General features: G+C 46.7%; 1 protein-coding gene across 1 annotated transcript in view; it reads right to left on the reverse strand.

Annotated features, from left to right (window-relative positions):
- Window positions 1–13,371, reverse strand: part of ERP44 (endoplasmic reticulum protein 44) — a 550,129-nt gene that overhangs the window by 316,895 nt on the left and 219,863 nt on the right. The window contains exon 5 of the mRNA XM_069620604.1: window positions 746–930. Within this exon, the coding sequence (XP_069476705.1) occupies window positions 746–930 (185 nt within the window). The remainder of the gene's footprint in view (window positions 1–745; window positions 931–13,371) is intronic.

Below are 13,371 nucleotides of genomic sequence, written 5' to 3' on the forward strand. Positions count from 1 at the left end.
TTGGAATGAACAAAACATGCTCCCTTCAAGACTGCAGATAAAACTTACATTTAATAATGCAAAGCACTTTCAGAGGCACTGGTCAAAAACTCATCTCAACTCTAAGAATGGACATTTCAACATTGGCTGAAGAAGTTCGTTTTCCCTACAAAAGAAATCATTTAACAAATCTTGCTTTTACGTTCCTGAAGGTCATAGTGTCTGAAATTTGTAACATAGTGTTCAGACTTGACAATCTTTGCCATATCAACCGCATTCCTCTGCATACCTTGCTGTGATAAAAGCAAGAGCATTAACAGCCGAAAGGTTGAAGTCATTCAAGGGCATCAGCTATCACATGAAGCACTGTTCCTTAAAAAATCTCAAACTTAAATTCAGCAAGTCAAACTAAAAGCAGAAACTAAAAGATGAAAACGATTGCAGTAAAGTGCATAGGTCCAAATAATCAAATTTTGTCCATGGGGCAAGACATGTTACTCAAATAGGAGTGTGGGAATGCAAAGCGATTTGCAGGTTCAAGGTCTTCATAACACTTAACCAATTCCTTCTAACAGCCACAATTTCCAAAATACAAAGAGGATGGCTTACATTTTTTTCTGCTTTAAATTCTGGCAACATTAACCCAGTGTGCATTTAGGTTTGGTAAAATCTGGAAATGATACTGCACAAATCAAAATAACCTCAGAAAACAACAGCTTAATGACCAAAATAATCAATGGATCACTGTATATGGTTATAAACTTACATCAATGGTCTTAATTTCTTCCAAATCATGGATTTCTCTTATAGGATTACTTTTCTGTTGCCTGATGAAATCTGCTATTGCTGACATTGACCTTTGACCACGATATTCTCGTTTCATCATCATGCCATTTCGGAATAATTTCAAGGTTGGATACTTGCTTATCCTGTATCTCTGGGCTATGCCAGCTATCGTAGAAAAACAAAACACAAGTTATGTTTTAACGAGTTCAACCATACTAGCACTCGAAAGGAAAACAGTCATTTAGTTTGACCCTTAAACGGTCTTGAAAGAGGTGAAATGAAGAGCAAAACTATACGATTCATCAAAATGAACAAGTGTTTGCCACAGATATGACACGTGTGCAGATATGAAACAAAGGGTACTTTCTAAGCTACAAGTAGGCCAATTCTCACAAACCTAGAAACTGAAATAGACAATTAGAAGTTTACCAATGGATACAAATCACAGAAGTAAAGATTGCCTTGACTCCAGCAAGGTCATATTTGTCATAGATTCTTTACAAATTAGGCTTTGGCTTATTGGAGGAGGTCTGGGATTTATTAAATACAACTGCTCCTCTCTTAATGACTTGTCACTAACAAAAGAAGAACAAGTTACTTACCAACTGGTAACGTTCTTTCGACTGGATGTTCCTCAAACGTATTCCTCACCTTTGATAATCACGTCCAGCTTCGCCTCAGTTCCGTTTTCCCCCCTCATGTTCGTGTTGGCTGTTAGCTTAGGCGAGCAGTAATCAGCCCTGCGAGAACGAAAGCTGCAACAGCATAGGAAATTCTAGGGGTAGGCTGGGAGGGCGATTAGAATATGTTGAGGAACATCCAGTCGAAAGAACGTTACTAGTTGTTAAATAACTTGCTCTTCGAATGGATTGTGTTCTCCAACGTATTCCTTATCTTTGATAGACTCCCAAAGCAGTATGCAGAATTGGAGGAGGGACGCAAATTTGAAATTGTCTGCATTTTATAAGGCCAAATACAGTACCGCCTTACCAAAGGCAACATCCTGAGAGTGGGAAGCATCTAGACCGTAACGCTTTGTAAATGTATGCAACAATGACCATGTTGCAGCATCGCAGATAGATTTAATAGGTACACCAGTTTGAAGGGCTGCAGAAGAGGCTATACCTCTAGTAGAATGAGCTCTCAAACCCTCTGGGTGGGTCCTTGCCTGCCAATTTGTAACATTCTAAGAAGCCAAGAATAATCCACCTTGATGAAGTCTGTTTCGAAACAGCTTGACCCAATTTTCTTCTGGTGTAGCCAATGAAGAGTTGGTCATCCAATCTAAGTTTGGAGAACCTAGAAATATAGAAACAAAGCTGTTCTAGGGTCCAATCTATGGAGCCTTTCTTCCGCTATACTGGGTTACAGCAAGGGGGGGGGTTAAAATGCTTGCAGAACAATCTTGATTTAGACGAAATCCAATGCAACCTTAGGTAGGAAGGAGGGTTGTAGCCTCAACACAACCTTGTGGAATACAGTATAGGGGGGCCTGGAAGAAAGTGCCTGCAACTCACTCACTCTACGTGCAGATGTCAATGCAACCAACAATATGGTTTTGAAGGTCAATAACCTCAAAGGACATGTGTGGAAAGGGTTCAAATGGGGCACACATCAAAACCTTTAGAACCAGGTTAAGGTCCCAAACTGGAACCTGAAAAGAAGTACGGCCCTTTCAGAAACTGAATCACCATTGGAATTTTAATGTAGAAGTGTTCTTCTGAAGAACGCTTGAAAGTAGAAAGCACTGCCAGATAACCTTTAATGGTCCCAACATTAAGGCTTTTGTGTGCTAATGATAGGAGAAAAGAGAACACATCCGGAGTTTAACATAGAAAAGGATCAATGTTCTTTTCCCTGCACCAGTCACAGAACGTGTTCCAATGGTAACGGTACAGAGATTCTGTTGCTGGCCTTCTTGCCGAAAGCAACACCTCCATGACGTCAGCCGCAAGGTCCCAATCCTTGTATCTCAGCCTTTCAGAAACCAAGCATGAAGGTTGAGAGTTTTGACCTCTGGATGGAGAACCTGACCCTCCTCCCTTTGCGAAAGAAGATTCCCTCTTTGCGGAAGACTAATCGGAGGCCAGAGTGACGTAGCCAGAAGGTCTGGGTACCACCTTCTCCTGGCCCAATCAGGGGCAGTTACGATCATGCAGCTTCCGAACCTTCTCAACCTCCCGATTACTTGAGGAATGACGGGGAATTGGTGGAAACGCGTATAGCAGTGGGAGCTCCCAATCAACCACGAACGCGTCTCCTAGAGCTCCTCTCTGTAACACTTACCTGAACTCTGCGGGAGCACCAAGGTCTGTGTAAGTTCCTCAGGGGGGGTGTGGAGGGGGCAGTTCTCTAGATCTGGACAGGAAGGCCCTGCAAAAGATAATAGTGAATATTCTCTTTAGTATGAGCTTGCGCCTCCTAATCTTGATCCACGGTGCCTTGGGTAAGTTCTAACTAAAAGATTTCCATTGAATGATGTAGGTTATACTGCTCTATTGAGTTAATGATAAGCTCTCCATCCTGTTATAGCACAGGGGCGCTTGTTCTGAAGAGATGGGGGTCAGTGGCTGAGAGCATACACAGCAGTTGGGTGCATAGAACAAATGGAATCTTCAATGGCGCTTATCTGGGATAAGGTGGATGGGCTCAGAGTACGAATTTATTGAAGAAGAACAGACTTTATACTATGGCAGCTGTTACAGAACAAAAATTCCTGAGTGGAGTTATTGAAAAGGTGAGTTCTATAACATGGAGCTTGTGGTAAAAACATGGAGCTTGTGGTAAAAAAAATAAGTGTAGAAAGCTGTTGGACTGCTGAGCCCTGTGATGAGTTATATTATGGGCTTGCAATGAGAACTGAACGAAGAGTGGGAGCAGAAAATGGTTCTTGCTACGTGGCGCGTAGTATTTAATACTTGTCCTTGAAGAGTTGTTTAAATGAGGCAAGTTGTAGAAATAAGATCCTCAATTAAATATTTAACTTTAATTAAAAACTGGACCCGTGCTGCGTCTAGGTTCAACACACACAGAGAAACTTGTCAGCAATAACTTAACGGCAGAGGGCCGTTAACTGTATTCCGAAAAGCGGAACGTTAAATAACTTGAACTGCTATATTAAGACTGCATATAGTGTGTATGAAACAACTTCAGAGAACTGCTTTTGGAATTGAATTTTACAAGTCCTTCACTAGGCGGATGTTCTGTGGTACTTACGTTTACTGTAGATGTAGGTTCAGTGCTGTGTTTTCATGAACGTTGGTGGAAGCCTGAGGGGACTTATCGACGCGTACATTTGACTGAAAAAACTGCTTCGAAGAGGTGACGGGGAAAATACAAAAACGGGCAGAGGAAAGATGAGGGGGTCAGAAGGAACTAATGGTAGAAGGGGAAAGACGAGGACTAACTGGGAACTGTGAAATTACAGGACGTGACGGGGAACCGTAGCAAGCTTTGGGCTGCTAGGAAGCAGAACCAACGCAAAGCGGAGACTTCGTGGTGGGCGGGGCTCATAAAGGGAGCAGAGCTGAATGAATAGAGCAGCACTGCAATTTACAGGCTACCAACTAGGCGCTCATATTGGGTAATCCGGAATTTCATTGTCTAGTCATTGAAACCCCTTTCTGAAGGACTCGATTTTGTGTACAGACCAAGAGTGGTAGGCTAATGTCCAAGTTTTTTGGGAACACCACAAGGTATCTTGCCAGTAATCATGATCAGAGGAAATTCCCTTGAGCAATAGCTTTCGCACTTCTGATTTATTCTGGTCGCAAACAGGTCTACTTGAGGTGTTCCCTAAAGGGCGAAGATCTCTTGAAGGATTTCCTGAACTAGATCCCACTCGTGGGATACTGCGCTCTGCCTGCTCAGAGCGTCCGCCGTCATGTTCTCGCCGGCCAGGTGAACTGCTGGTAAGGAGATTGCTTCTCGAATTGCCCAGTACCAGAGCTGCATTGCCTCTCTGCACAGTGGTAGTGACCCTACACCACCTCTCTTGTTGAGGTAATACATGGCCACTGTGTTGTCCGTCATTATCAGGACATTCTTTCCACGTACCGAGGGCAGGAAGGCCTTCAGCGCTACTCTGATTGCCCTCCGCTCCAAAAGGTTGATCTGTAGTCTGGACTCCGATGGAGACCAACGACCGCTGACCCGTTAGATCGCCTGCATGGGCTCCCCAACCCGTGAGTGAGGCGTCTGTCACTACTGTAATCTCTGGCCATGGCTGCCAAAAATGTTCTCCCTTCAGAATGTTGTCCTCGCAGCCCCAACACAGAAGATCCTGTGCCACTCTGCTTGGAACCTGAAGTAGGTCTGTCATCTTTGCTGAGAACTGGGACCATTGCGTTCTTCGAACCCATTGAAGGGCTATCATTCTCAGGTGGGCTTCTGCCACCAGGAAAATGCGGGATGCCATGAGAGCGAGCAACATTACAAAAAAAAAAAAGTCAAGGCTGGAAGACTCTGGGCAATCTGTAATTTGGTCACCATCTGAAGAATGTCTTGAGCCCTCACCTTGGGTGGCAAGCTCTTTCCCAAGGATGTATCTAGCACAGCTCCGATGTACGGAAGCTTTTGGGAAGTTGTCATATGGGACTTCTTGTAATGGCGGGAGAAGCCCAGTCTGTGAAGAGAGTGGTAGGTGACAGATGATCTAGAGCTTGCTCGGGAGAATGCGCTCTGATCAGCCAATCGTCCAGGTGGGGGTAAGCGCGAATCCCCCCCTCTCCTGAGACTCGCTGTCACTACCGCCATCTGTTTGGTCAAAACCCTTGGGCGGAGGTCTGCCAGAATGGCAGAACTCAAAATTGATGAGAGCCACCAACTGCGAACCTCAGGTATTTTCTGTGCTTGAGATGGATTGGCACATGAAAATAAACATCCTGAAGGTCCAATGACACCAACCAATCCCGGAGTTGAAGGACCTGAAAATCTGAGACAGTGTGACCATCTTGAACCTGTCCTTCCTGAGGAACTTGTTCAAGTATCTCAAGTCCAAGATTGGTCTCAGTCCTTCGTCCTTTTTGGGGAGGGGAGTACCAACCCTTGTCAATCTGCGCTACAGATACCGGTTCTATGCATTTGTGGTGTGCTAAGAGGATACTTAGTATCCCTCCTTCTCTCTGCTCCTGTGACGTTTAAGTCACAGAAAACCCTATAGTTATGGCTGCTGGCAGTAGACGTGTTCGACCAACTATTGTGCTATTTTCTACCGCAGACTGTATTCAAAGCCTTGGTTATGCACAAAAGGGTCACCTATGTTCCAACAGTCAGCAAATCACAGGACCGTAGAAACTGCATTTTCAGCCAACTCGCAGCGATCACCCACATTAGGCAGTAGCTTTGCAGTGAGAAACATGCAGCTTTACTTATACACCAGACCGCATAAAGCTGTATATATGACCCGCTCGGTGTGGCCCTTGCAACATGGCCGCCGAGCCAGGCCTTCTTCCTTGAACACCTTTGTGCACTGAAGACCACCTGATTGGTCCATTTCTTTCAACAAATTGCAAACTGACCCAGGAGCTGGCAGGGCCTCCTCAATGGGCCACCTCTAAAGGCCTTGGAAAACCATGTCTGGGCCAGTCTGGGAATGGTAGGGCCCCCTGCCCTGATCGCTGTTCTGGAGCTGCCTCATGCCTCCCATCAGCCCTTAACGCCGTGATTGCGGGTAAGCATCCCCTCATTGTGGCGTGGTGGGTTATAAATAGATCGCCTGTTTTCTCTGGTAGGTGCTCCCTGCCACACCCTCCGCCCCTTTGGAGGCAGCCCCTTTGGAGGCAACCCCTTTGGAGGCAACCCCTTTGGAGGCAACCCCTTCGTCCGTGTTGGGTAAGATTTTCGTATCCATGATAAATCTTACTGACCTGTGTCAACCCTAGAACTTTTTGCTTGGAGTACTTTAACTATTTGACCTTGCCCCTAGGTGAAGGGGAATCTTTTTCCTCTCTCAGCTAGTATTTTACTCTTTTTATGGGTGGCCTTTTTATGTCTCTCCATAGTGTATGGTTGAAGTTATAGTTGCCTACAACTGTTATGCTTAGGCTGGGTTGCCCCTATGGGCAACCCTGTTCATTTCCCTTTCACGTACTTGAGTGAACTACAGTTCCCAAGTTTTAAAGAGGGATTGTCATCACCCTTTACATTTTATATAGTGATCCAGTACACCCCACCTTATGTGCAGTGCTGGGGAATTCCATGTATCCCCGTTCTCACTTACCTGGTAACATTTTGTTACAATTGCAGGTTTTATATGAATGGCTGGTGGCAGTGGTTTTATCTTCATGACTTTTAGTCTATTACGCGCAGGCTGTTAATTCAGCCTATGTAACGGACAGAAGGGCCACCCAATGACAAAGTACTGTGCAGCACCTCTGATCTAAGAAAATAAATACCTAATCAGAGGGCTACAATGTTTCATAATTAATGTGTGCTACTACACCCTAGCCACAATAGTGGGAACCAAAACCAACGAGGATGCAGGAAAAGCGGCTCAGACGATTCAGAATGACCAGAGAGCCTGCTGTAACCCTTCCTTCCAATCGACCTGGGGATCCCAAAACAAACGACCCCAACCCAGAGCCTGGTGAGACCCACTAGACGCAAGAAGATCTGAATTTTGAGTCATTCCACGTTGTGCTGCGACCTTGCAGGGCTGCAATACCCCAGGAACTCTGACTTTGCCTGCAACAGAGTCCTATCTCACTCTGCCTACTGCTTCCTCCTAGGGTCCCTCTTATGCCTCAGAGGGCTCATGTACTAGAATTGGGAAGGGCAAGATAATTTAAAGGGTCTGCCTTGAAAAGTAGAACAAGTACTGAAAAATGTACTTACCTGTAAAATAGTTTGTTTGTAACTTTAAACTCTCAAGAGCGAATAGTTACACAAAGTTATTACTTACCTTAGATATGTTCTGCCATTCTGAAAAGTACATATAGGATTTACTTACCTTGAATAAGCTGTGTGCCTTCTTAAATACATATTGTCAAAGTCTTACTTTCCTTAGAAACTGTCTCGCCATTCTAACAGAAAGTAAATAGGTTAACATACTCACCTGTGAATTGGGCACCCCTCTTCCCAAAAGTAATTCTGTGGGTTTTGCTATATTAGTCCTGTTAGGATAATTGTATGAGTGTTCCCAATTGGGTCTCGTTTCCCCTGACTTGCTGTTAGCCTGTCCAGAATAAGTCTGCCCAGATCATACTTACCTTTTAGGTTGCTGGTAGCTCCTTACAAAAGTATATAGAGGTTTTACTTACCTTGCGCATAGCAGTGTGCCATCCAAAAATAAGTTAAGTTACTGCTTCCCTTAGTTTGTGAGCTGAAAAGCAACTGTAATTGAATATTACACCCCAAGGTCCAACTTCCCTAGAATAACTTATCCTGAATCAGAGTAATAGGTTTATACTGTCCCTGGAATAGCTTTTCCACTATTCTGAAAAGAATATTGTCCAGTTGACGTACTATGTGATTTCTTGCTGAGCGTCACAGTACGACTGTTAGGCTCTATTACCCCTATATTACTGTAAGTAATCCAAAAGTAACTTGGTTTTCACTTCTGAAGAAATACTGTTAGGTGTTCCAAATAAGGTTATATGCTTTGGCCTGTGCCCCTTCAGGCATAGTCTTGTGTTTTTATAATTGTGATTATAATATAATGTGATAGTACTTATTTCCCCCAAGGTTTATCTGGGCCTACTTGTATTTAAATAAACCATTTATTTACAATACATAGTGTTTCAGTATTTCTTTGGACCATTTGTATTACGATTTCTTTGAACTGATTCTACAGCCTGCTCTCCCTCCTAAAATGAGCCTAGTCTACGCTACCCTGAACTCAGGCAGTACAGTCTTCTACTAAGAGTGGAGTCTTGTAATGCCTCAGTTGAATGGTTTTACTAGAGGGACTTCATAAATACTGTCCAACAGTCCTCCATCTTGTTCTGTGCCCCCCTGGCACTGCCTGTGAGCTATCTCTGTTCTCCCTTCTTCGTCACAGCAGCAGTGCTCATGATCCCTCCGTCCGGAGCCCCATTGTGCGGATGGCCGAGTTCTTCACCTCTCGGCAGCCTGACTCCTTACCTCGCACCATCTTCGATGCCTTCATTCTGACTAGAACTGTCCAGCACTTCACCAATAACTTTCTACAAGTCATGCTGCTACCTAACACTTTACTCCATGTGTTCCTGGGTGGAGCTGCCCTCAGTGCTTCTGTTGCTTTGCTGCCTCACTCTGCTTTAGCCTCTCACCTACCTAATCTCAGCGGTAACTCAATAAGGCCTATCTTAATCTAGTTGCGTACTACTTGGTAATTGGTAATTGCTTGATATGTTTAATTCTTAGGCTTTTTATCCCTATTTTGTAACTGCAAATCTAGGTGTTCTGATGTGTTTAAATGTCAGGCCTCCACCTTTATTTTGAAGTCAAATCTGTGTGCTATGTAACTGCTGCTGTGCTAAAAATCCAGGCCTTTTACCTCCATTTTGACATTCAATTATGGGTGCTCAGACACTGCTTGATGTGTTTAAAAGTTAGGCCTTTTAGCTTACTCTAGAAGTCAAGTCCATTATTTTTCCTCACCTATATGAAAATCAAACCTGCCTATCTGCTAATTTCTGTTTGTGTTAAAGTATGCCTTTTCCTCGCCTATAGGAAAGTCAAAGTTTAGTGCTCTTCCTATTGCTGCTGTGTTTATCTTTTAGACTCCCCCGCCAACCCCTCATCCATCTCGCTTGCCGCTGTTCCTGTTCCCACCTCCAATGATCATGCTCCACTGCTATATGTTGTAACCCTTGCCTCATCCTTTCACTCTTGGCATAATCGTTGCATTGCTGTGTGGCTAGTTTGGTTGCTCTGCCGTTTCCCCCCCTCTCTCCCCTTCCTTCTCCCCCATTCTCCTCAATGGTCCGCTTAATCTCCCCCATCCTCTCTAACTGCTAATCCATCACCTAGCCTACCCCTCTGTCAAAGAACGGAAAGAAAAAGTTCAAGGATCCATTGTCTCCAACCCTGGCTTGCCAATCACTCACACCCATGGCAACACTTCTTCCAGGCAGACCTTCACTGGCACCCTCTGTCGTTCCCTCTCCAGTCCTTTGGGTGCCTCACATGGTCTCTGTGCTCTCCCCTTTCTCTTCCTCCCCCATTAAGGCTGGTACCCATTGGGAGGTACTCTTGGCATCCTTCCTTTCCTCCAGGGTCCTCAATGTCTATCAGAATGGCACGGTCATGGCCCAGGGCTATCAGCCCAATCTGCTCCTTCTTGATAGGCGTCTCCCAACAGCTTCCATCGCCCCTCCCGCTTCCCATCCTTCTGCCATCCCTCAGACTTCTCGGCCATCTCTGACGGGTGTACAACAATCCTGTACCCCTCCTCAGAAGACCTTCAAAAGTGACAACAAGCTCCACTTAGCTACTGTAAACACTTGCTCTGCCGCCAAACACTTCTCTGACATCTGCCACCTCCTTGATGACCTCGACCTGGATGTTATTGCTCTCACTGAGACATGGTTCACAGACAGCTCTGTCACAAGTTTTGACACTCCCCTCCCTGAGGGTTAAAAGATCCTATCTAAACCCAGGCTTAACTGGCCCAGGGCCGGAATGGCCCTCATCTTCCCTTAGTGGGTCCCTGCCCACTCCGACCTATTCCTCTATCGAATGCCTTATCTGCAGGATTGGTGTCTACCGTGGCCTCTCTCCAACTCTGGCACCAACTACAGGCCCCCTGGCCAGGTCTCCCACTTCCTCGCTGAATGGGCTGACCGCACCTCTTCTCTCCTGACCTCCCCCTCCAAGCTTCTCTTCCTTGGAGACAATATTTCACCTCGACTTCCCTGATGCAGCCTCTGGGTTTTTCTGCAACCTCCAACTCTTTCCCTCTCCATTGTTCCCTCGGGTCCGACACACTCTGCTGGACACTCCTTGGATGCTCTCATCTCCTCAGACCTCCCAATTTCCAATCCTCTCGTCACTCCTCTCTCCTGGTCTGATCATGCTCTCCCGTCCTCTCACTTGGACCTCCTTGGTGTTCCGGCAAAGCCTCCACCCGTGCTGCCAGCCTCCTTCTCCTTCATTCGACCGATGAAGCGAGTGTGAACTGCTGCTTTTGCTGCCAGCTTCACTCCCCCTCCTACTCTTTCCATTGACTCCAACTCTGACACTGCCCTCTCTAACCTTCAACACTATTACCAACCCTCTGGACATCCTTGCCCCTGCCATGAGGATCCGCAGAAAGCCTGCTTGCAAGTGCAACTCCTGGTAGGATTCCTATCTTGGCGCTCTGAAACAGAAGTGTAGAGTGGCTGAGCAGAAATGGCAGGCTTCGAGTACATCCTCAGACAAACTGGCCTGCTGCCTGCTCCAAAGTCAAAAACAGACTTGCCATCTGTTCTAAGAAGAGGGCATATATCCAAACCTGCATCTCTGTGGCCACTAACACGTTTGAACCTTTCAAAATTGGCAAGGACCTTGCCAACCCTACTGCTGTCTCCACTTCTCTGCTTACCCTGGACTCAGCACTTCTCTGGCCTCACACTGTATCTCCAAAACTCAGAACATCCTCTCTTTGCTCACCTCTACTCCATATCCTTCTCACTGCCCTTCTTTCAGGCCTCCCTTGCCCTCCCCCCTCTCCACTCCCCTTCTAATCCCCTCTTTTTCCTCCTGTAACATCCGATGAGGTTTCTAGACAAGTCCACTCTATGAAAGTCTATTCCAAACAGGTGTTCCCCATGCTCCTCCAGAACTATCAAGGACAACATGGTCTCCCTTGTTCCGGCCCTGGCCGATGTCTGCAAGCACTCCTTTGCCACAGGATCCTTCCCCTCACTCCTCAAGCACTCTCCTCAAATAAACGTTTGCCCATCCTTCCTGTCCAGCACATTTCCACCCTATCTCCACTACCCCCTTCCCAGGCAAACTCTTGGAGAAGATCACCATCTCTCAGCTAGTCCACCTCACTGAATCTGTTGGTTGCCTCCACGACCACCAGTCTGGCTTTAAAGCTGCCAGAGGCACGGAAACTGCTCTCCTGAACATCCGTGAAGTCTTGCTCACTAATCTCGAATCCAGGTCTCATCCTTCTTGACATCTCCTCTGCCTTTGACAGGGTCAATCATGCCACCCTAATAAAGCAGCTCTGTGACACCCTTGGCATCACGGCCCTGGCTCTGGACTGGTTGACGTTCCTCTAGCCAACCTTCCCAGGTTCAATTGGGCCCTTTCCTCTCCACCATCTCACTTTCCACCTGTGGTGTCCCTCTGGGCACTATACTCTCACCCTGGCTTTGCCATCTACCTTGGCCCTCTAGCCCATCGGATCTCCACCTTCTCTCCTAATTGTCAGTGTTACACTGACAACACACAGCTCTCCGTCAAGCTGCCCTCCTCTACCTACTCTTCTCCCTCTCCCATTGCCGACTGCCTGTCTGATCAGCAGACCTGATGCACTACTAACGATCTCTGCCTGAATGCCAGTAGGACAGATATCCTTCTCATTGGGACCCCTGCTCCCCATTTGCCTCCCATACTCTGACCACCCTTCTTGGGCCCCTTACCCTCAACCTCGTGCAAAGCAAAAAACCTGTGTGTCATATTGGACTCATCTCTCACCTCTCCTAACATCATGTATCTGGCCAAGAAGGCTCGCTTTCAGCTGCATCTCCTCAGAGGCATTCTCTCCTTCCCCCAGAAAATCAATGTCTCCAGAGCTCTGGTTCTCTCCAGACTGGACTACTGCAACAGCCTCTTCCTTAATTTGCATCTTTCCTCCCTCCGCCCTCTTCAACTAATTCAAAATAGGACTGCAAGGCTTACCTTTGGCCTCAAGCCCAGGGACTGCATCTCTCCAGCCCTAAAATCTCTGCACTGATTCCTGTGGATGCAAGGACCAAATTCAAGACCCTCTGCATCATCCACATGGATTTTTGGGGCATGGGACCCCGCAACATCGAACTCTCTCCCCAGAAATACCGCCCTGCTAGAATCCGTCATTCCTCTAGCTCCAACTCTCTGTAGATCAGATGTTTCTCCAAGCAGAGAGTGGGGGGGTAGAGCTCCTTTTGCAGGGCCCTCCCTCTGGAAAGGCCCCTCACCGTCTTGAGCCGGATCTCCTTAAGTTCCAGAACCTTCGCAAGACCTTCCTTTTTTCTCCTCCTTCCTTCTCTCCCTCAACTGCTAGTATCCTCCTGCCACTGCACTCTGTTGCCCTTGTCCCTTTTGAGACTTTTTGGGGGTCAGGCCCTCCTTCGACCAGTCCTCCCCTGCACCCATTCTTACCAGCACTTGCCCTCGGACACCCTTCCCTGACTAGCCCCCTACTGAGGCTGCTCTCCCTCGCACTAGTTGACCACTACCCTGGTTTCCCCTGGCAATTGCCCTCCTGTGCTCCCACAAGTACTTGCCCAGCCCCTGGGGTACTCTCCCTCCTGCACTTATCGCTCTCCCTATCCCATTCCCTTCGCCCGATCTTCCCCGCCTTGCACATCTTGATACTGCACTTGTACGATCCGAAGGTCACAATGCCTGGTAGGACTGTTACGGTTTTCTCTCCTGTCCCCCTCCCCCTCCCTCATTTTTGTCTTGTGGTGCGTGAAAACATTTTGC

This window comes from Ambystoma mexicanum, chromosome 5q (genome assembly GCF_040938575.1).
Source record: "Ambystoma mexicanum isolate Mex_15411 chromosome 5q, UKY_AmexF1_1, whole genome shotgun sequence".
NCBI classification, from domain to species: domain Eukaryota; kingdom Metazoa; phylum Chordata; class Amphibia; order Caudata; family Ambystomatidae; genus Ambystoma; species Ambystoma mexicanum.